At 41.7% G+C, this 24185-nt stretch overlaps 1 protein-coding gene across 2 annotated transcripts in view; it reads left to right on the top strand.

Moving 5' to 3' along the window:
• FBXW4 (F-box and WD repeat domain containing 4) overlaps positions 1-24185 on the top strand; it is a 257249-nt gene that overhangs the window by 140482 nt on the left and 92582 nt on the right. For both annotated transcript variants that reach the window (XR_013262825.1, XM_077455342.1), the window contains exon 6: positions 11392-11457. Coding sequence is in view for 1 of the 2 variants with exons in the window: in XM_077455342.1 (XP_077311468.1) it covers positions 11392-11457 (66 nt within the window). In the remaining variant the exon portion in view is untranslated. The remainder of the gene's footprint in view (positions 1-11391; positions 11458-24185) is intronic.

Genomic DNA, 24185 nt, shown 5'->3' with positions numbered 1-24185 from the left:
CCACAAAGTGTGATGAATAGAGGCAGCCTTGTGGCCAATAAAGAGTTGAGGGACACAGAAGATGCTTGTGTTATCACCCCGATTCTGGTGACTGTCTTGTTTGTATCTACATGTTTGCTATAAAAGCCAAGTTTACTTTTAGAACATCTTCATTTAACTTATTCTGTTTGCACTTTTCTTCCCTGTTGTACCTATTTTTCTCCTACTCATGGTTATTCACTCCAGGGCTTATGTATAAAATGTATGCTAACAAGAATAGTTCGTGCTGCTCATAGCAAGCAGTCAGCATCCCTGTTTCATTTTCAAATCTGCAGTGCAGAAATGACTTGGAGGTTTTTTTGTTTGCTATGGGCATCAAAAAATTCTTTTAGCACATTTTCATAGGTAGAGCACTTAGTTGTGAGAGTATGACCCAGCCTTATTTTTCACATCTTGCAGGTTTGCAATAGCTGTCATTTTTATTCTATACATCTTATGCAGAATAACCTGTCTCTGGAATTACCCTGACCTATTACTGGCAGTTATGCATACCCGGGGCATTGCCTCTAAAAGAAACCTCAGGACTAAAGCAGTTTATGTAACAAGGTCTGATGTTTCTAGATTCATGAGTGCTACACAACTTGCCAGTTTATTATACCTCTCAGAGGCTCTGCTGGTGAGATCTCTGCCTGAATTCCAAACTTAAGGAAAATGCAACAGAAAGTGCTCTGCAAGGATGGACAAGAGCAGAGTAGGGAAACCATAGCAGGGTTATCGCACCTCTGCAATATCAAATATGTAGTCAAGGGTAGACTGAGCCTAAAGGGCTCCACGTGTAAATAAAATATTCGTTTTGGTAGACTGGCTCTTTTAAAAGCCAGAAATATGTGTTTACTGACAGCATGAAATAGTTGAAAAATAATGAATAATGCTCATTACATTTTCAGTCAGGAAAGAATTTCCCTTGCATTGATGATCAGTGTGCAAAATGCTCTTTATATTGGAGATTGGTGGGAAGAATGCCACCCTATACAGATACTGTATCTAAAATGATAAATGGTGTCAGTAGTTACTTATCTGAAAGTCAGAAATTGCTTGCTCAAAGACCTTCTAGCCACCTCTGGAGGAACCCTAGTTGAGAAAAGCTTGTTTAAAGCGTTCACCTTTTTGCATACGATTGGGCAGCCTAACCTGAGTAAGCACGTGGCAACCACTAAATATTGTCTTGATTTGGCTTCTAAAGGTTACCATTCCAGATTATGCGGTTATTTGTAGCATTACAGATATTCAGAACCTTGTTTCATTGCCTCACTTTACAATATTTTAATCCGTTTTAAAGATTCCAAATAGCTTGTTATCCTTTTTTTTTACAATTTGTGATGGTTGTGTTTTTTTTTCTCTTTTGCTTGGTATGTGTGATGGCACACTGACCTGACACCACGGCACTGGGAGCAAGTGCATGCGGGATGGTACCTTTTCAGTGCTAATGACAGCTGATTAGGTCACCAAGACTGTAGCACTCGCAGTTGGAATGCAGAACGTTCTAATGAATCATTCTTGCAGCTTGAGAGGTTATGAACAAAATGGACGAATTCAGGTGCTGACAAAGGCTGTGACCTTTGCTGCTATAATATCACTGTTTCACAGGCTGGTTAGTTCTCTAACCAACTTTCAGCCCATCAAAAATTGATTTAATTGCAATTCCAACCCCCCCATTAGAAGCATTGGAGTATAACTAATTGTAGTAATAGAGAGTAATAAGGCTCGGATAAAAAGCTTTCCTTAGCCTCCTTTGTATCTTGTGTCACTGCCTGTCAGAGGTCAGAGAGCTTGCATATTCTATTAGTTGCCTTCATTTGGACAAATTAGTTTACCCAACAGTAATTAAAATGCCAGTACGGGTCGGGAAGAGCTGAAAGCACTTGATGGGCACAAAGATGAAGGACTTGACAGCTATGGTGGCCTTCCTTGCCAAAGCGTGTCACTGCTGAATCAGAGGATACACAAACCACAAACGTATATGGTTAGCGGCTTTGGGGTCATGTCATTCTTCACCTGCTTTAGTGTATTGTCTTTCGCCTCTCATCCAATTTGTCTTTTGTCACCTGCTTGAAGGTCGTGAACGTTATTTTTAGCCATTGTTGCTGAAACAGTGTATTAAAAAAATCTAAGTGCTGAAATCAATACCTGTTATCTAGTTTCTCTCAAGTTCATGAGCTCTGTTTAAATTACTCGAGACAAAAACTTAAATAGAATAACATTTGCATAAGAACACAGGTGTCAGTGTAAAGAGGATCATGAAAACAAAACAGAATTCCAATGATATCTACAACCCGGATTTCCAAAAAGTTGGAACACTAAAATCAACATAAAAACAGAATGCAATGATTTGCATTTCTCATAAATATCTCAACTCATATTTAATTCCCAATAGAAAATAAAAAACATATTAAATGTTTAAACTGAGAAAATGTACAATTTTAAGGAAAAAAATAAGGCAAATTTGAAATTGATGGCAGCAACACGTTTCAAAAAAGTTGGAACTAGGCAACAAAAAATCTGGCAAAGTAAGTGGTACTTACAAGGAAGAGCTAGAAGAACATTTTGCAACTAATTAAGTTAATTGGCAACAGGTCAGTAATATGATTAGGTATAAAAAGAGCATCATAGAGAGTCAGAGTGTGTCGGAAGTAAACACTGGCAGAGGTTCACCAATGTTTGAAAAGCGGCATCTAAAAATTGTCGAATAATTGTAGAATAATGTTTGTCAATGTAAAACCATCAGTTAACAATACTTTTATTGGTAAAGACCTCACACAGCCAGACACACAAAAAACACAATACAAACCGTTTGTAGAATACACACACACACAAAGAAAAACATATATCAAGCAGCTTTTGGTGTTTAACTATTGTGCCATATTTGCCTCCAAAGTAGATTTGGAACCATAGTTCATTGCATTGGGAATATTTCATGTGTTTTATTTGTAATACATATCTTTAGCTCCTTTTTGGATCTTTACAAGAGCGGAATCATACTCCAATGTAACCTTCTAAGGATGAATAAGGCAGTGTTTTTATATGCTCTCTTTGTGCTGAGTTTTAGCCCTGGAACCCTACTAAGAGTGTCCTGCACAGTGTACATAGGCTGATCAGCATCTGCCTTATGCAGAACTTATGGGGATCACACACATATCAATATAATTATTTGACTGTATGTTTGATGTGTCCCCACATCTCTCAAAAATAAGAGGATTATTAATCATCTCAGGACAGTGAGCGGAGACATGCAAATCATTACGCCTCTTTGGCCAGATGTACACCCACAGCTACTGGTGCAAATATAGCTTAAAATTATAGTGTATTTTTTTTTTCAAATTGGATACAGCTGTATAGGCCATCATCAGTGCAGTGTTTGGAATATGGATTGGGCTTGGAAACCAGGCCATTGTTTCCATACACTTAAGATGGCCATGTACACTGCCTTATATGTAGGATTCAGTAACTCTACACACATAACATTCTTGTCTTGGTACACAAAGTTACCCCTTGCTAATTAAACACGGGTGCAGGGAAAGAGTCCATGTTTCCAACGCAATCAGTAGGCTTCTCCGCCTCTTTAGGTTGATTTTTTATTTGTAATCTTTTATTGAGAAATGCTTTCTACTATAGCTGCAGTCTACACTTTTTAAATGTTGGCACTATAATAGTTTATTCAATTTATTAAACATTTATTTAAACTCATTTAATGTTTCCTTGAAAAAGCTATTTGAATTAAAAGCAATGAGGTTTCCTGGCTTTTTTATTTTGTGCCACACAAACTCATGTAAGGCCAATTTTAAAGAAGAATAAAGACTCAAGCTTGTTCTATGAAAGAAGAGGAGCACTGAAGTGGAATGATCAAGGTGGTGGGAAAGCCACAGGTATCTTGCTGGGACAGAACGCCTTCACTAAATTAGCATCTCAGTATGCACCTGGAAAAATGTCTTAGTACAATATAGGGAGGGAAACTCATTTGGTTTTAGTCTACTAACGGCAGTCTGAATCGAGTCAGGAGAGGCCAAAGAAAGTGGGGGCTAAGGGTGAACATCCAGTGGGGTAGAGATATTAATCCCTACCACAGGCCTACTGGGAGGTCAGATTTGCTGGAGTGGCAGGGATTAGAAGTGGTTTCCTCCCCTCTGTCTTCACTATTGACTTACCTTGATGTTAATTTAGACCCGTGGCAACAATCAAGGAGTGTTACTGCATACCTTCTCTGAAAAAAAAAATGCTCTTCTTTCCTTTGTTTACACTTTTTAAAGAATCTTAAGAAGCAAATTGCTCACTAGAATGATTTGAGTGAGGCTGGTATGTTACTCACTCCAGTAATTGGCTTTAGAAGTTATTAATGGATTATAGGAAAGAAAAAAGGAAAAATAATGTATTACTTTGTAGTTGCATGCTTCATTGACAAAATACTTTTCTCAGGTTTTTTGAAGGCCAATTGCTACTGAAGGAACTTCTCTCAGAGAGAAAACAAAAACATTTAGAAGTGTTATTTTTTACATTGCATCCAAATGCCGTGATACTAGGACTTTTTGCTGTATTTCACTTTAGAGATTTTATGCAATTTAGGTGTGTATTCATTTTTATGAAGGATCTCTTGTTTTATTAAGCTTTATAAAAAGTCAAATTTATTATTTGGTATGTTTACAAAACTATGTATATTTACTACTTCATTAAAGGTGGTTAGGTTTGCCAAGCAACATTGTTGAAATATATTATCATGTAAAGGTGTTGTAAAGGTTAATTTTTTTTTTTTTTTAATAACAAGCATATCATACTTACCTCCTCTGTGCAAGGGTTTTGCACAGAGGGGCCCAGATCCTCCTCTTCTAGGGTCCTGGCTCCTCCTCTTCTCAAGTGCCCCCATGGGGACCCTCATTCCCCAGGGGCACTTGTGCAGGCGTGCTCCCGAGTCCTGCTGCATCCATTGACACAGACAGCAGGACTCTACCCCACCCCCAGCTCTCGCGTCACTTGCTTTAATTGACAGCAGTGAGAGCCAGTCCAGCCAATGAGGACCCGAGACTGTGGCTGGAGCTGCTCTGTTCATCTTTGTCACTGGTACGATCGGGTACAGGTAAGTTAAAGGGGGGCTTTAGGGGGGCTGCTGCACTACAAAAGGTTTTTCACCTTAAAGCATAGCATGCATTAGGGTGAAAAACTTTGAGGGTTTACAACCCCTTTAAAGAGGTTCTTCAGTCGTTTATTTTTTTAATTAAAAGCCAGAAGCTACAAATACTTTTTCTGCTGACTTTTAATAAAGGGACACTTATCTGTCCGGGGTTCCAGTGCTTTTCTCACCTGGGGCCGCCACATTAACCACTTCAGCTCCGGACCAATAAACACCTTAAGGACCAGAGGTCTTTTTGCAATTTCGCACTGCGCTGCTTTAACTGGTAATTGCGCGGTCATGCAATATTGCACCCAAACGAAATTTGCGTCCTTTTCTTCCCACAAATAGAGCTTTCTTTTGATGGTATTTGATTGCCTCTGCGATTTTTTTTTTTTGCGATATAAATGGAAAAAGAGCGAAAATTTTGAAAAAAATATATTTTCTTCTTTTTGTTATAAGAAAAATCGAATAAACTAAATTTTAGTCATACATTGAGGGCAAAATTTATTCAGCCACATGTCTTTAGTAAAAAAAATGTCAATAAGCGTATATTTTTTGGTTTGCGCAAAAGTTATAGCGTCTACAAACTAGAGTACATTTTCTGGAATTTACACAGCTTTTAATTTATGACTGCCTATCTCATTTCTTGAGGTGCTAAAATGGCAGGGCAGTACAAATCCCCCCCAAATGACCCCATTTTGGAAAGTAGACACCCCAAGGAAATTGCTGATGGGTATGTTGAGCCCATTGAATATTTATTTTTTTTGTCCTAAGGGATTGAATAATGACAAAAAAAAAAAAAAAAAATTTTTTTTACAAAAAGTTGTCACTAAATGATATATTGCTCACACATGCCATGGTTATATGTGGAATTGCACCCCAAAATATATTCCGCTACTTCTCCCGAGTATGGGGATACCACATGTGTGGGACTTTTTGGGAGTCTAGTCGCGCACGGCACCCCGAAAACCAATCACCACCTTCAGGATTTCTAAGGGTGCAAATTTTTGATTTAACTCCTCACTACCTATCACAGTTTCGAAGGCCATAAAATGCCAAAATAGCACAAAACCCCCCAAAATGACCCCATTTTGGAAAGTAGACACCCCAAGCTATTTACTGAGAGGCATGTTGAGTCCATGGAATATTTTATATTTTGCCACAAGTTGCGGGAATATTACAAACTTTTTTTTTTTTGCACCAAGTTGTCACTAAATGATATATTGCTCACACATGCTATGGGCAGAAGTCAAATTACACCCCAAAATAAATTCTGCTGCTTCTCCCGAGTACGGGGATACCACATGTGGGGGACTTTTTGGGAGCCTAGCCACGTACGGGACCCCGAAAACCAAGCACTGCCTTCCGGATTTGAATATAAAATGCTATAAAAAACAAACTAACCAGAGTCACCCGTAACACTTATACGGTGATCAGTGGTGAAAGGGTTAACTAGGGGCAATCAGGGGGTTCAAATTTTTATTAGGTAGTATATGGGGGTCCCTGGCGCTATATAAAAACCTGACGGGGAACCTAAATAACTAACTGGCTAACCAGCGTCACCAGTGACACTTATACTGTGATCGCTGGTGAAAGGGGGTGAAAGGGTTAACTAGCAGCAATCAGGGGGTTAAACCCATTATTGGGTAGTATATCGGGGTACCTAGCGCTATAAAAACCTGGCGGTGAACCTAAAAAAATAACTAGCTACCTAGCGACACTAGCGACACTGATGCAGCGCTCAGAAAAATTATCGCTTAGTGACACTGGCAAAAGGGGGTGAAAGGGTTAACTAGCGGAAATCAGGGGGTTAAAACCATTATTGGGTAGTATATCGGGGTACCTAGCGCTATAAAAACCTGGCGGTGAACCTAAAAAAATAACTAGCTACCTAGCGACTGTAGCGACACTAATGCAGCGATCAGAAAAACGATCGCTTAGTGACACTGGCAAAAGGGGGTGAAAGGGTTAACTAGCGGCAATCAGGGGGTTAAAACCATTATTGGGTAGTATATCGGGGTACCTAGCGATATAAAAACCTGGCGGTGAACCTAAAAAAATAACTAGCTACCTAGCGACACATGCAGCGATCAGAAAAATGATCGCTTAGTGACACTGGCAAAAGGGGGTGAAAGGGTTAACTAGCGGCAATCAGGGGGTTAAAACCATTATTGGGTAGTATATCGGGGTACCTAGCGCTATAAAAACCTGGCGGTGAACCTAAAAAAATAACTAGCTACCTAGCGACTGTAGCGACACTAATGCAGCGATCAGAAAAACGATCGCTTAGTGACACTGGCAAAAGGGGGTGAAAGGGTTAACTAGCGGCAATCAGGGGGTTAAAACATTATTGGGTAGTATATCGGGGTACCTAGCGATATAAAAACCTGGCGGTGAACCTAAAAAAATAACTAGCTACCTAGCGACACATGCAGCGATCAGAAAAATGATCGCTTAGTGACACTGGCAAAAGGGGGTGAAAGGGTTAACTCTAGGGGCAATCAGGGGGTTAAATCTTTATTGGGGGGTGATAGGGGGCTACCCTGGACCTAACACTAACTGTCCTGACAGTTTTTACTGTCACAACTGACACTGAATGCATTGATCAGTAAAGAAATGATCAATGCAATCAGTGACACTGTGACTGGGGGGGGAGGGGGGGCGGGGGGCGATCGGGGGGGGGGATCGGGGGGGAGTTTGTGTGCCTGTGTGTACCTACATGTCAGTGTAGTGTTGGTGCACACTTACTTTTAGTCTTCTCCTCGTAGTCCGGTCAAAAAGACCGCCCCGAGCAGAATGACATCACTTCCTCCTTCCTGTGTAAACAATACACAGGGGAGGAAGCTTCTCATTGGCCAGGAGCGATCCAGAGGAGGTGGCCGAAAACCAACGGCCATCCCCTCATCACGGAGCGCTCCTGGACCGAATCGGACCGCCGTAAACAGCGGGAGGGCCCCCCACCCGCTGGAAGGCAATCACGTAGATGTACGTGATTGTGCCTGCCTGTGCCATTGTGCTGACGTACAATGGCAATACGGCGGTCCTGAAGTGGTTAAAGTGGTTGTGAAGCTTAAACATTTTCCTGCATTCCCTGCATTAAGGTAAAAAAAAATGTCAGTATGTATCGCCCCCTTACCCCCAGTAGATTTACCTGAGCCCAATCCCAATCCAGCGCTGTGCCCATCTGCAGCAGCTCCCTCCTCTTTGCTCTCACAGGCTTTAAGAGCATCAGGAGCTATTGTCTCCTGCTGCTTTGAGTCATATCTTGTGATAAGGGAGTGGCGGCGGGGCTGAGCCTCACTGTCTGTCTATATACGCAGGTGATGCAGCTTGGGATTGAGCTCAAAGGTGTATCAAAATAGAAAGTGGCTTCCTATGCTGCCACACAGAGAAGAGGAGGAGCCAGGAGTGCCGGTGTCTTGTCAAATAGGGTCCTCCATCAGATGCTGTCCCCTGCGTACTGCGCATGCGCAGTACACAGGAACACAGATTCCGAAAATTGCCAAGGATGAACGGCGCCTGCGCCGTGAGTCCAGGTTCTATCCCCACTATCCAAGTGGACAAAGTGCTAGAATAAAAAAGAGCCGAGCGCAGCGAGGCCGAGCCCGAAGCGTGGCGAGCAAAGCTCGCCCGCGAGGGGCCCTCTAAAATTCACAACCCTATGTCCGCTTGGATGGTGGGGCTACCACCTCCTCTCACGGCGCAGGCGCCGTTCAGCTTCGGCACAGCGGACACATATTGATGGCCGGACTCTATTAGGCAGAACACCGGCAGTGGACCCGAGAAGAAGAGGGTCTGGGACGCTCTATGCAATACCATTACTGCACAGAGCAGGCAAGTATAAAATGTTTTTTTTTTTTTTAAAGAAAAACATGTTGACTTTACAAATGATTTAGCTGTGGAAAGCTGTCTGTGGATCCTTGCGGCTTCATAGCTGGCTCTCCACTGCTCATGCAAGAACCGCACTGTGCCCTGTGAATGAATCCCTCAGCCTCCTGGGACCTGTGACATGTCCCAGGAGGTTTCGGGCAGGGAAGGGGGTAGAAACTTCTGGTGGCATTGCTCAGCCAATTCCAGCAGGAAGGAGTAGGAGTGGGTACCTGCTAGAAATAGGTACCTGCTCCCTCCTCCGAAAAAAGTTTCAAAAATGTTAGTGGAGGAGAAGAGGGGGAGCATCAGCGGAACTTCCCTTAGGGCGAGTTGCACTTTAAAGTTGAATTCCAGACAAACATCTAGATCCACAGCTGAGATACATATATGGGAGCTTTTATATCTTCCAAAGGATTTATATTTCTGTGTATCTGGTCCTGAGATTGCTCTTACCCTGGCAGTCTGAATAGCCTGGCTTTCCTTTGCTACCATTCAGCAATACAGCTAGTCATCTTCTTGCCCCCAGCCTGTGACTGGATAGTGGAGGAGCAGAACAGACTAATAAGGTCATCTTTCTCTCTCTCCTAGCCACCATGTTCCATCTCAGCACATGTCCATATAGCATACCTAATTGGCTACTAGTGTTTTCCCTCCTACTCCCAATCTGGACAATGATGAACCAGTTATTACAAGAGGCCAAAAGCAAGTAAAATTTGGTTATTTATACTGGTCGCATATAAAAATAATTGCAGTCATTTGTGTTTTTGTATGACTGCCCAAAGTTCAGCTTTAAGTTATCCTAAAAGTTGCTCAGGCCTTTTCTCAATAATTAAAAAAAGTAAATTGTGGATCAATATCCATGTAGCAAAGTGAGGTGACACCTTCCTATCTGAGACAGGATACAATTATAAAAACAACACTACAGGTGAAATCTGGACTCCTCCCCATCTGACATATACAAACAGTACTACAGGTGAGACCTGGAACAGCAAGCAGAGCAGAGTAGTAAGCCTATCCATGCTGCCCAAGGCAGTAAGTGTGATGCTGCCCCTAGTAAGCCTAAGCTCAAGCCCCAGATTTACATCTCAGAGGCAAGAAGAATTATTTTTCCTGTATAGGTAGTACTAATTTTTTACTGGTATCTCATAGCAACTTATTAATGCTTCAGAGTTGATTTATTAAAATCAAATAGGCTGCTCTCTTTGCAATGGAATTTTTCCTTCGCTTAGTAAATGTGGCTTGCATGTGATTGGGTATTCTCTTTACAGTGAATTGGGTATTCGCTTTACAGTGAACTACATTCACTAAACTAAGGGAAAATTCCCTGGGAAGGGAACAGCCCATTTGCCTTTCATAAATTAACCCCGATGTCACATTGTTCTAAGTAGGTTATTGCTATTAAAACAAGAACACTAAAGGTGATGCTAACAGAGAGGGTGTTTTAGGTGTCAAGGCTTGTGAAGCTATATGTTTTGGTGGTGCAAATCCAGCACACTAGCCTCAGCATATCTGCTGCCTGCTTCCGTATCACTGGGAAACAGAGGAAATATTACTGTATGTATTGGCGAATAACACACGTTTTCACCATGAAAATGGTTGCAAATAGCGTGTGCGTGTTATACGCAATACTTGATGATGAGCGCCGTTAGATTACATACAGTGAGAATCTCCTGTTTACTTGGCAGCCTCTGTAATAGCAATTCCCGTCTCCTGGGCTGCCATTGGACCACTGTTCTGTCTATAATAGGAGATTTTCACTATGTAATCTGTCGGCGCTTGTCCCGCCCCCCTCCCTGTCCCCTCTAGACTGCAGATGGGCATCGACCAGGCTGCATTGATGGTAATGGTGAGGCTGCATTGATGTGGACTAATGAGGCTGCGTTGTTGGCACTTGTGAGGCTGCAGATGGGCATCGATCAGGCTGCATTGATGGCTATGATGAGGCTGCAAATGTTATACGCCTGTGCGTGTTATACACCGATAAATATGGTATTTTAAAATCTAATTTTATTTGGAATGAGGCACAGTGTCTCATCATCAAAAGTCAGAAGAATTATTCTTGGTGACTGTGCCATCCAATCAAATTCATACTTTCATTCTACTATGCTGCACTGGAAACCAGAAAGGAAAACTTCTATTGGTTGCTGTGGATAGCAAAACCAATTCTTCCTTCAGACACTTAATCGCCCCCTTGTGTCTGTGTTTACAAGTCAATGATATTTGGGGTTTAACCAGGCAGTGCGTTAGGTGAGGTAGTGTTAGTAAAGTAATTACTTGATACATTGATTTACCCTATTGTCTGAACTGTCAACAGAACAGATGAACCCCATGATCTCTGCATCGCTGGTTAATCTCCCCTTCCTCCCACTTATGTTTTGCAGCTCCTTTGTTACTGGGACAGCTTGCTGCCGCCATACATCACCACTCAGGATTTGGGACCTTCAGAGGTAACGTCTATCTGTCATATCAAACATCTGTTTTCTGGCAGAACATAAATGATCTGGCTGGTCATAGAGTCTGTTTTGTACCTTCTTTGTAAGATCACAGGAAACATTTGTTCTCATGTATCCAGCAAACTTTTTAGTAGACATATAGTGACCTAGACAGAACTAACGTTGCACACACTAGAGTCTTGCAGATCATTAAACTGAAATGATGTCATTGTGGAATATGAGAAAAGGAGGCTCTTATTTACTTCTGACATCTGATCATTACATTATAAAGTAACTTACTGTACAACACTCAAGTTGTCAGTTTTTTTTATTCTATGGGAAAAAAGTCTGGTGCAAGATGGCTTTGAGGCTGGTGTGAGTGTCTGTAGGATGCTCATAATTAGGTGGACCCTGTTTTAATTAAATAACATGTTTCCCTGCAGTTAGTACACAATTTGCACTTGGCTTCTAACACTGGGGTTGATTTACTGAAATCAAAGAGTGGAAAATCTTGTGCAGCTCTGCATAGAAACCAATCGGCTTCCAGGTTTTTTGTCAAAGCTTAATAGAACAAGCTGACTTTAGAAGCTGATTGGCTACCATACGCAGCTACACCAGATTTGAACTCTTCAGTTTTAATAAATCAAGCCCACTGTGTAGTATGCCTTTGTACTGAAGACGCATAAGCATTTGTTATCCATAGGACATTGAAATGTTTGGTCTTCTACAAAGAAAAAAAAATCTTGTATTTGTGGCCAGAGATAAATTGTAGCCCTATCCCAAAACTGTGACATGCACAAGGGTATGCAGGCACAACTTCTTGTCTATATCAATATTTCATTACTATAGGGACTACACCTGTGTTCCCAGATGTTAAAGCACTAGTAAAGACTGCTGTGTGATTTTTACCTACAGGTAAGCCTATAATAAGGCTTACCTGTAGGTAAAGTGAACATCTCCTCCAATGTGCACATTTAGGAGATATTCACCCTCGATGCAGCCCGTGAAGTCACTGGAGCATGCACTCTAAAAACCTTCAGAGCTTTGTTCCGGAACCGAGAGCTCCCACGCGTGGGAGTGACATCATCACAGCTCCAGCCGCTCACAGATCCAGAGCCCACAAACCCGGAAGAAAGATCGGGGGAAGATATCAGTCCTCTCAGCGGTAAAAGCACGCCACTGGAGGACTTCGTTCTAAGGTAAGTATTTCATAATGTGCTAGTATGCAACATTATGCCATTGTCTTACAGGTGTTTTTTTAATTCTGCTGCGGTTTAATACTGAATCAAATATAATAAGGCCTTATGTATTCTATCCAACACAACCTTTAAATATTCATTTCGTTTTTGAGGTTCACCCTGCTGCTGTTAACTCAGCCAGAATGTTTGTTACATGTATACAAGTATTGGTCATATGCATTGCGCATTTGGGTATTTTAATTTGTAATAAAAAAAACATTTTCTCAGGATCCGTAAAAAGTAACCAATCCTAACCAGTCACCAATGGACATTAAAATGTTTGGTCTCTTACAAGAAAAAAAAAGACCTTGTATTTGTGACCAGAGCTGAATTTTAGCCCTATCCCAAAACCGACATGCACAAGGGTATGTGGTCACAACTTCTTGTCTATATCAATATCCCATTGTTCTACTGTAGGGACTACACCTGCAGATATTTAGTGCTGAATCAAATGTAATAATACAGTTTGCCCTCTGTCAAGCACTGCCTTAAAATATTCATTTATTCTTTGGGGTCACCCTCCTGCTGTTAACTAAGCCCGAAAATTGGTTAAAAGACCATATTCAGATTAGTGATAAATGAGTCATACTCTGAATGGTCTAAGACTATTAGTGATGTACCCCAAGTTTCAGTGTTAGGAACATTTCTGCATTTTCCCATGACACCAGTCTAGTGGCCAAATGTGGTATTTTCTGTTTTAAATTAATAAAAAAAACAGCAAACCAGCACAGGAAATAGCCTAATAAAAATTATGTTTTGTCCAATTCCTACAGGAAGAATGTACATGTGCTCTAACTGGGCAAATTATTATGTAAATTCTTTAGAAATCAACCCCTATGTCTCTTGTGGACTTCTTGCAACCATAAAAATAAATCTATATGTAGCCAATACTCTTCCTGAACAAAGCTCAGCTGGTCTGTATTGGAAGACAAAGCTTTATTTCCATGACTCAATGTAAGACTTTTCTATTAGCCAACAAACATAATCTGTGAGCCTGTCTGAACTAGTTTAATTTTGTTGCTGAGGCCAGAATTCATGGCTAAGCTTTGCCAATAGCAGTTAATAGGTCTTAGTCTTGAAGTTACTGAAAGTCAAGACCTATTAACAAAATAAAACTAAGGGGGACATACCAATATCCTCTCTCCATTATACTTCACAAAGTTTTTTTCTTTAAAGCAGTGGAATTGTTGCGGTAAGCCCATACCACTGTTTTAAAATAAAACTTAGCAATAATTGTTCTCCAATATATTTTGCAATCCACTGTTTATTATAAATGCTTTTTTAGCTGGCTAATGCAGTTAACAGTTGATATCTCATCTTTTAGGCAAGACATTTACTTTTAAAAGTTTAAAATGGAAAATACAAGTTCACTTTTAAATATAACTCATTCCAAACGTTTTTGGACGAATTGATATATTTCCTTTTTTTAATGCTTACGTTTTTAAGGTTAGGGACATTCTGCTACTTGTAAATCTTAAATATGATGCACTGCAGCCTCATTAACTTTAAGGGTCAGATATGGTGGCAGCGTCACCCACCAAGCATGACGGGGGGTTCAAGCATTGCAGCTGTGGCATGTGTACAGCCCTGAGCAGCTGCATGTCCTTTTTTGGCAATTTGCAATGTTATTGGGGTTGCAGCACAGTGATTTAGCCTTTTTTCCCCACTAAACTGCTATAGTTAGACTACAATTTCAATTTAATGAAATACTTATAAATATAATTATATTACTGTCAACACAGTATGTAACATCAGTTGGGCACAAATGCAATAAAATTGAACCATGGGAATACCACTGGTGTGGGCCTTCAGAGGTCCACTACTATGAAAATGGCTCCACATAGGTCTAGGATTTCCCCAGTCTGCGTAGTATGTGAAAAAGAGAAAATATAAAAAAACAGACTTTTTCTGGAGCTTGTGTTGCAGTGTGAAGTTTAGAGGTGGGCAGCATAATCTGCAAAGGCCCTTATGGGCCTTCAATTACTTAACCAAAAGACATACAAAGAAAGTATGCAGCATAGTGTGTGGGCAGCTGTTTCTTCAAGTTAAGATGAATTCTACTTCAAGTATGTAATAAACTGACATTTTAAGAAGATGAATCTAAAATCACTTCTGACAGTCCAGAGCAGGTGGGTTATGGGTACAGTGACCTAAAAGACCAAGGCAGTTTTAGACCCTTAAAGGGTATATGGTTTCTCCATGTAGTGATTGAAAATCCCAGACATAATTTCTTATAGGTATTTTGCTTTCAGTCAGAAATATTCAGACGTTTGAACTTTTAAATGCTTCTCTGGCAGATATAAGAGAAGCAAGAATAAAAGATTAACTGAGACATTCTGTAAGAGGGGAGGTTAGGAAAAAGAATGTTTAACCCACCGTGAGTTGTTCACTTTTCCTTTTAAAGCTGCAATTTAGAATTGACTACTGGAATATGGCGGGTTGCTACAGTGTCAGAAACCATGAATCAGACTGAGACAGAAGTACAGTTAAATAATACTTGTTTAATAATAATAAAAAAATTGTACACAGAATAAACGTAGCCAAAACAGGCCAGAGTTCAGGAACCAAAACGGAACAGCAAGCAGGATCTGGAGCCAGAAGGAATGTCAGCCAAGCAAGTCTTTCACGGGAACACAGGAGAGCGTCTCTAGAGATGTGACCAAGGTGAAGGCAGAGATCATCTGGATTGGACGGCTTAAGTAGGAAGGACTGACGAGCAGGACATCAGATGACACAACAGATGAGTCACTGTGGAGAGATAGGAGCTGGCAATTAGCCGACAGCTGAGCGGCCAGCTCAGAGAAGGAAGGGCTGAGCCCAGCCCTGACAGGACCCCCTCCTCAATGACCCCTCCCCCTCGGAGCACCACCAAGCTTGAGGGAAAAACATCTATGGAAATCATGCAGGAGGATAGGGGCATGTACGTCCAAAGATGAGACCCAAGAGCGTTCCTCCGGACCGTACACTTTCCAATGCACCGGGTACTGTATGCACCTACGGAACCTACAGGAGTCAATAATGGACTGTTCTTCTTACTCCCCATGGTTCTCAACTTGTACAGGGTGATGACGAAGCACCGAGATGGTAAAGCGGTTGCAGAGCAAAGGTTTTAATAAGGAGACATGAAATACATTAGAAATACGCATATTAGAAGGAAGGTCTAATGCGTAAGTCACTGGGTTAATCCTGTGAAGAATATGGAAAGGCCCAATAAACCGAGGTGTGAACTTCAGAGAGGGTACACAAAGTCCTAGGTTGTGAGATGACAGCCAGACCCTGTCCTCAACCTGGTAGGAAGGCGCAGGCAGGCGTCTGCGGTCAGAACGGAGTCTCTACTTATGATTAGCATGTTGCAAAGCCTCCTGAACTTGAGCCCAAGTGGAGCGAAGACCACGGAGATGCTCCTCTAATGCAGCAATACAGTGCGGAACAAATGAGTCAGGCAACTTGGAAGGTTGGAAACCATAGTTCACCATAAACGGGGACAATCGGAAAGCAGAATTCAAGGCACTATTGTGAGCAAACTCTGCCCACGGTAAGAAGTATGACCAGTTGTTATGATGGTCAGCAAAAATGGAAGCCAGTTCCTTAGAAGTGGGCAACTTCTTAAGTTGAATACATTGGGACATTTTCAAGTACCAGTCAACCACCATAAGGATAACTGTGTTGCCCTGGGAGTTGGGCAACTCCACAATGAAATCCATAGACATGTGGGTCCAGGGCCCCTCTCCATTGGGTATGGGTTGTAGGAGGCCCACTGGAAGGTGTCGTGGAGTCTTACTCTGAGCACGGAACAGGCAGCTACGAAATTGGTTACATCAGCATGTAGACTAGGCCAACAGAATTGTTGGGATATGGCCCAAAAGAGTTGATTCTTCCTAGGGTGGCCATCAGCCTCGACAGAATGGTAAGTTGGCAGTACGGAGACTCTCTGGGACTATATATTATATTATATTATATTTAATAAGAATGGAATTTGTTGTAGAATTTCATAGGACTTTCAAGAAATCAGAATTTTCTAAGTGATAGCTCTGTAGCGTAGCAATTAGCAAATAAGCTTGCAGTTATGAGAAAGGTCTCTGACGTTTGTTGTAAATCATTTTAGACCAAATTTAGATGCTTTAGGAATCCTTCCCTTTTTACAGAAGAAAGAGAAAATTGTTTTAACAATGAAAGCTTCACACCAAACAGGAGAAAAATGGCTTGTTTGTGATTATTCACTAAACTGAAGATCGAAAATCTAGCTGTGTACTGATCCACTATATTTTTATAATAATGTTGGTTTTCATCAAAGTGGTTCTCGACACAGAGGTTTATACAAATGTAAAGCGGAACTAAAGTCCTACAATAACAAAATTGCTAGGAATTATTTTTTTGACATAAGAAGGGCAAAGTCTCCTTTGCCAAAAACAATTACCTCTGGTTCCTGGTAGTTTCTTTTTTTTTTCTCTGAGCACAGAGTACTATATTGTACAGTATAATACACTGATCAGCAGTTGCAGATATTGCATACAGTAGTTGGTATGGTTGAATAAAGGCACCAGTTTATCCGGTTCAACTTGTTGATAAACAAATGTTTTCCAGCTTGTCCCTTCAAAATAACTCAACACACAGCCATTAATTTCCAAACCACTGGCAACAAGAGTGAGTACACCTCTAAGTGAAAATGTCCAAATTGGGCCCAATTAGCCATTTTCCCTCCTCGGTGTCATGTGACTCATTAGTATTACAAGGTCTCAGGTGTGAATGGGGAGCAGGTGTGTTAAATTTGGTGTTATCGCCCTCTCTCATACTGGTCACTGGAAGTTTAGCATGGTGGCACCTCATGGCAAAGAACTCCCTGAGGATCTGAAAAAAAAGAATTGTTGCTTTACATAAAGATGGCCTAGGCTATAGGAAGATTGCCAAGACCCTGAAACTGAGCTGCAGCACGGTGGCCAAGATCATGAGTTGGTTTAACACGTTGCTGTTTAACAGAACAGGTTCCACTCAGGCCGCGTACACACGGGCGGATTGTCTGCCCAACTTAGTCCACTGAACCGTGTTTCAGCGGACAATCCGCTCGTGTGTGGGCTTCAGCGGACTTTTTCAGCGGACAGTCTGACGGACTTTGTCTTTCGGAATTTCCGTAATTTTGTCCGTCCAAACTTGGTTTTGTCCGTCCAAACTTGGTTTCAGCGGACAGTCCGCTCGTGTGTAGGCAAGTTGGACGGACTAAGTATGGCGCATGCTCAGAAAGGATTTACACGGCCGAAGGTTGCATTGCAGTGTATTGGACGTCGTTTTTCTAGTCCCGTCGTACGTGCTGTACACGTCATCGCGCAAGTTTTCAGCGGACTGTCTGTTCATCGTGTGTGGTCAAGTCCGTTCATTCAAAATTTAGACGGACTGTCTGTCGGATTGTCTGACGAACTTAGTTGGGCAGACAATCCGCCCGTGTGTACGCGGCCTTAGACCATGGTTGACCAAAGAAGTTGAGTGCATGTGCTCAGCGTCCTATCCAGAAGTTGTCTTTGGAAAATAGACATGTGAGTGGTGCCCGCATTGCTGCAGAGGTTAAAGGGGTGGGGGGTCAGCCTGTCAGTGCTCAGACCATACGCCGCACTCTGCATCAAATTGGTCTGCATGGCTGTCGTTCCAGAAGGAAGCCTCTTCTAAAGATGATGCACAAGAAAGCTTGCAAACAGTTTGCTGAAGACAAGCAGACATGAATTACTTGAACTATGTCCTGTGGTCTGATGAGACCAAGATAAACTTATTTGGTTCAGATGGTGTCAAGCATGTGTCGTGGCAACCAGGTGAGGAGTACAAAGACAAGTGTGTCTTGCCTACAGTCAAGCATGGTGGTGGGAGTGTCATGGTCTGGAGCTGCATAAGTGCTGCCGACACTGGGGAGCTACAGTTCATTGAGGAAACCATGAATGCCAACATGTACTGGGCCACAGGTCAGTATTTCAACATAACAACTCCAAACACGCCTCCAAGATGACCACTGCCTTACTAAAGAAGCTGAGATAAAGGTGATGGGCTGGCCAAGCATGTCTCCAGATCTAAAGCCTATTGAGCATCTGTGGGCAGCCTCAAATGGAAGATGGAGGAGCGCAAGGTCTCTAACATCTACCAGCTCCGTGATGTTGTCATGGAAGAGTGGAAGAGGACTCCAGTGGCAACTTGTGAAGCTCTATTGAACTCCGTGCTCAAGAGGGTTAAGGCAGTGTGGGAAAATAATGGTGGCCGCACAAAATATTGATGCTTTGGGCCCAATTTGGACATTTTCACGTAGGGGTGTATTCACTTTTGTTGCCAGCGGTTTAGACATTAATGGCTGTGTGTTGTGTATTTTGAGGGGGGCAGAAAATTTACACTGTTTATACAAGTTGTACACTCACTACTTTACATTGTAGCAAAGTGTAATTTTTTCAGTGTTGTTGCGTGAAAAGATATAATAAAATATTTACAAAAATGTGAGGGGTATACTCACTTTTGTAAGATACTGTATATTGCACAATCAAATCAGTCCCTGCCCTCAAGGAACTTGCAAACTTAAGGTACTTCTGTTAAACAGCTATGGCCACACAATGATCAAAAATCGTCTGTTCATGCTTTAGCCCAAAGCATCATCCATTCAGTCACACTTTTTCAAAGAAAAAACTAACTTAGTTTTTACATTAGTTTTTACATTAGTTTTTACATTAGTTTTTACATCAGTTTTCAGTTCAGTTTACATCAGTTTTTCATCTGTTTTTACATACACCCACTGGTGTCCTTAACAACCATGACCCCACTGATAGCAAAATGTAAACACAGCGGACATTAATTTGTTTATTTTTTTGCATGCAGGTGTTACTCCTACAATTCATATCAGGTGCTTTAGGTCTTGTATGGATTTTTGGGGGAACCCCATGCCAATAAAAAAATGGTGCGAGGTCCCCTAAATCCATACCCCACCCTTATCCAATCATGCAGCCTTGCAGCTCAGGAAAAGGGAAGGGAGAGCATGCAGCCCCCTCCCCTCCGAATCATACTAGGTCACATGCCCTCAACATAGGGTGGTACTGTCGATGAGGACAAGAGCCTCATCCCCACCACCCTCACCTGGTGTGGGGGGGGGGTGGTGACTTTACGGAATCTGGAAGCACCTTTGACAAGCAGCCCCCAGATCCCACCCCTACATGGGAATGAAGTTATAGTAAAAAAAGACTAATGGAATGAATGAAATGATAGTAAAAAAATGACTAATAATAAAATAAATGCACCACTTAAACAATGCACCACAGTTAAAAAGTCTATTATTAAAAAAAAAATCCCCTGATGTAGATCCATCATCAGTCATATTGACAAGTTATATAGGTCCACACCAATTACCATAAACGACGGCTGTCTACTCCCACTCACAAAAAATAAAGAAGAAAAAATGCTGCCCACTGACCCCAACCACTCCTGTCGCTTGCTGGTGCCAAATGGGATTGCCGTTTCTGCCCGCCGCTAAAGGAAACAAAGGGGATGGAGTCACTGAGTGACCCCATCCCCTTATGATGTCATGCATGTACAATGATGTCATAGGGGGCTGGCTGACCCAGTCCCTTTGTTTACTTCAGCTACTGCTTCTAAATTTCTATTATAGTGGTTGTGGTTGGCTCCATTTTATCACATTTATCTTGTAGGTCCACAGCGGGGCTGCTCCATTACTCCTGGTGCTAAAGTTAGCAAAGGGGTGAGGCCAACCAATGATGTTGCAACACTTTGGATTGATGACACATTGTATCTTCAGGAACTGAGGAAAATAATGTTAAAGTCTTGCTCAGTTCCTCCTGCCCCTCTAACACTGTCTAGCAGCCTGCCAGAAATATCCATCTTCCTAGTTACATTTACCATTAACCTCTTGCAGACCAGCTACTGTACATATGGCTGGTCTGCTCCCCTATTGTTCTGAGAGTATGTGTCCCCTGGGAACTGTATTCCTGGCTCCCGCACCAGCACAGTCCTGTGATTGCACTGTGGTTGGACACAGCAGGTCACAGGCTAACTGTACAGAGCCAGTGAAAGTGGCTCTGTACCATGTGATCGCTGTTACAACTCACAGCATCACAGAATGTAAATAAAGGCTGTAATTAGCAGCCGTGTCTCACTTTCTGACTGGTGATCAGGGAGCCCTGCTTTCTCCCACACATTGATTTGTGTGTGAGAAGAAAGAAAGCATCCTGGCCTTTAACCAACACAGGTGCAATCTAGTAACAGTGTCTGTAATATTAAAATACACTCCTTTACTGGCATTAACCCTTCTACAGTATTGGGTTGATTTACTAAAGGCAAATAGACCCAGAGGTTAGTGAAAGTTTCACTTTGCAAAGAATACCCAATCAGGTGCAAGGAAAAAAAAGGTTTTGGCTTGGACATGATTTAATTGTAGAAGTCAGCAGAGCTTCAGAATTTCAGTCAGCTCTGGGGCGAATCCGCTTGCAAAGTGCATCTTACAAAGTGAACTGTCTATTTGCCTTTAGTAAATCAATCCCTATATGTCAAACCTCATCCTGTCTATGATCTGAACTGTTTATTAATCCCTTGCCGCACTTATCCTGCACATCTGTACATTAACCCCTTAATTTCCATCCTCCCTTTGTATGTGACCTGTACATTAAACCCTTCACCCCCCGGATCCATCTGTATGACCTGTACAATTAATTTATCTAGTGTAAATGGCCTGGTAATAAGGGGAGTGAAGCATGCTGGTACTGAGGTGGTTAATTACATTTCATTTAAGACATTTTAATGAGAGCTTGGAAATGCCTGTTTATTCCACTAAGAAGAAAGATGGGCTTTAAAGTGGTTGTAAACCCTTACAGACCACTTTGACCTACAGGTAAGCCTAGATTAAGGCTTACCTGTAGGTCCATGAAATATCTCCTTAACCTACACGGAGACATTTGCAAAAAGACAGCCACCACATGCACCGTAGACAGCGGCACGCAGGCGCACTGAGCATGCCGCTACTAACGGCGATAGGCCGTTAGTGGCAGCTCCCGTGCGCATGCGCGGGAGTGACGTCATCGCTGCTCTAGCGCTGTGAGTGGCCAGAGCAGCGATACCCGGAAGAAGATGGGCGCTTCGTGCTACAGGGGACAACGGTGACATCGCTGGCTCCTGTGTGAGGTAAGTGACACATAATGGGCTACTATGCGATGCATAGTAGCCCATTATGCTTTACGTTTGCAGGGAGACAGAGGAAGTAAACCTAAGCAGGACAATGACCTACATTACCCACCGCCTGTGCTGAGTTAAATTACAATACTAGGAATACAATTGATATCATGTAACATCCCTGAGGACTGTGCAGATGATGGTGATGTGTGCAATGGTTGGAAGCCTTCAAAATACCACAGCAGTAGTAGTGCCAGGTCAGTAGAACAGTCATAAACTATTGGAAGATTAACATTTATAGTGATGCTGTAGAGATCCTTTTAACCTGGGTGTACATGTGTAGAGACCATCCCACATTAAAGATCATTTTAATGTCATTGTGTATGAGAAAACACATGGGAATGCTGTTGGTGAACTGCTGTTCTTTGCTGATTCTGTAGATCCCTCATCGTTGTACAGTCTATAGAATGTAATAAAGAGAATGCTGCACATTCATTGACCATCGGAAGGGGGTTTCTGTAGAATACAGGAAATGTATGATCACGTCCCACACATAATGCCATTTTCAGCTTGTGGTTATTTTTTTTTTTTTTTTTTTTTTTAGAAAATACCAAGCACATTTACATTTCAGATTATTTCTACAATTTGGTTGTTTTTAATCAGCCATTGGCTTTATCTGGGTTTACTTTTTAAGTGATATAGTGAAATTAAAGAGTTAGTCTTGTATTTTTCCCTGACACACCATATGGTAATGCTATTCCGTGCAATATAATCTACAACGTATGCCAGTAGTTGCTTCCCTAGGTAATCCTAGCCTCTGACCTATGACTAACTGCATTTCAATGCACCATAATGTGCATGTGAATGTACAGCTCGCTCGTAGGTGAGTGGGTGTTTTGTCAAGTTACTGGGAAGTGTACTCTACGAAGTCCAACCTGTAATAAATAAATAACAAACAGCATAAAACAACACAGAAAAAAATAGCTTAATCACATAACCATATGAAATGTTCTCTTAAAGGAACAACAATATTTTACATGCAAGGTCTTATAGTCTGATGTTCTTGCTGTAGTTTGGCTAATATGAAGGTTTCCAACACAAATTTGCATCCTTTTCCTTTCACTGCAAAGTGTGATTTTGTAAACAATAAACTGCTTATATAAAAATGATTATCTAGTTGCAACAAGTTGAGTCAGACAATCATTTTTTTCCAAGGCATTATATGTCTTGTCTGTAATTATAGTGAATAACAGCACATGTATATACAATTAAACCGTTAGGGGCTCCTTATGGGATGCTATTACTCTTCCTAAGGAGTTCCCGGTGCGGCCTGCACTCTCTGTGACTGGTGGATTTCCCCAGTTAAAGTGGTTGTAAACCCTTATGCCGCGTACACACGACCAGACTTTTCGAGGGACTAGGTCCGACGGACTTTCAGCGGAGTTCTGACGGACTTACCGAATGAACAGACTTGGCCACACACAATCACACCAAAGTCTGACGGATACGAACGTGATGACGTACGACTGGACTAGAATAAGGAAGTTCATAGCCAGTAGCCAATAGCTGCCCTAGCCTCGGTTTTTGTCCATCGGACTAGCATACACATGAACGGATTTCTCAGTCCGGCGGAGTTCCGGTGGGAAAATTTAAAACATGTTCTATTTCTAAAGTCCGCCGGATTTTTGGCAAGCAAAGGTCTGATGGAGCCCACACACAAACGAATTGTCCAACGGACTCGTCCGGTAAAAGTTTGGTCGTGTGTATGTGGCATTACATATACCCAGTGAAGTGACTAGCCCCAGGTCATACACAGAGATGAAAAGAATCTTCCTACGTAAGTTGTACCTGTTTATCTGTGGACATCTGTCATGTACAAACAAGCAAGCAGGGAAAAAAGAAAGAGAAGTGCCAAGCCACTCCTAGTGCAGCATTGTTTTATTACAAAGTAGCAAAATGTAAAACAAAGTGAAATGCACTCACATAGTGCTGGATGGGTGAAAGCATGTCAGGTGGAATGATAGAAGAAACCGCAGAGGAATCCTAGGTTGTCAGCCACAGAAGCCGTGTGTTATGCAAAACTGCACCCAAATGAATTTCATATAAATTTTTTTTTTCTTTAGACAAATATTTCTTATGATGGTGTATTTACTATATAAAACAATACAAATTTGAAAAAAAGAAAGGTTTCCTATACGTTGTTTAAAACATTGCAAATACATATACCATGAAAAAAAATTGACTGGTGTTAAGGGAGTTATAACATGGAGCTTGGTAATGGTGCACTAGCAATCACTGTGTGAGATGACCACAGCCAGTGTAAACAAGGTGTGATCTCTCTGATTGATCACAGTAATCACATTGTAC

This window comes from Lithobates pipiens, unplaced genomic scaffold, assembly GCF_037356315.1.
Source record: "Lithobates pipiens isolate NorthernLeopardFrog02 unplaced genomic scaffold, aLitPip1_a1.2 Scaffold_25, whole genome shotgun sequence".
In the NCBI taxonomy this organism is placed as follows: Eukaryota; Metazoa; Chordata; class Amphibia; order Anura; family Ranidae; genus Lithobates; species Lithobates pipiens.
The sequence above is the reverse complement of the archived record's forward strand: the minus strand, read 5'-3'. Positions and strand labels throughout refer to the sequence as shown.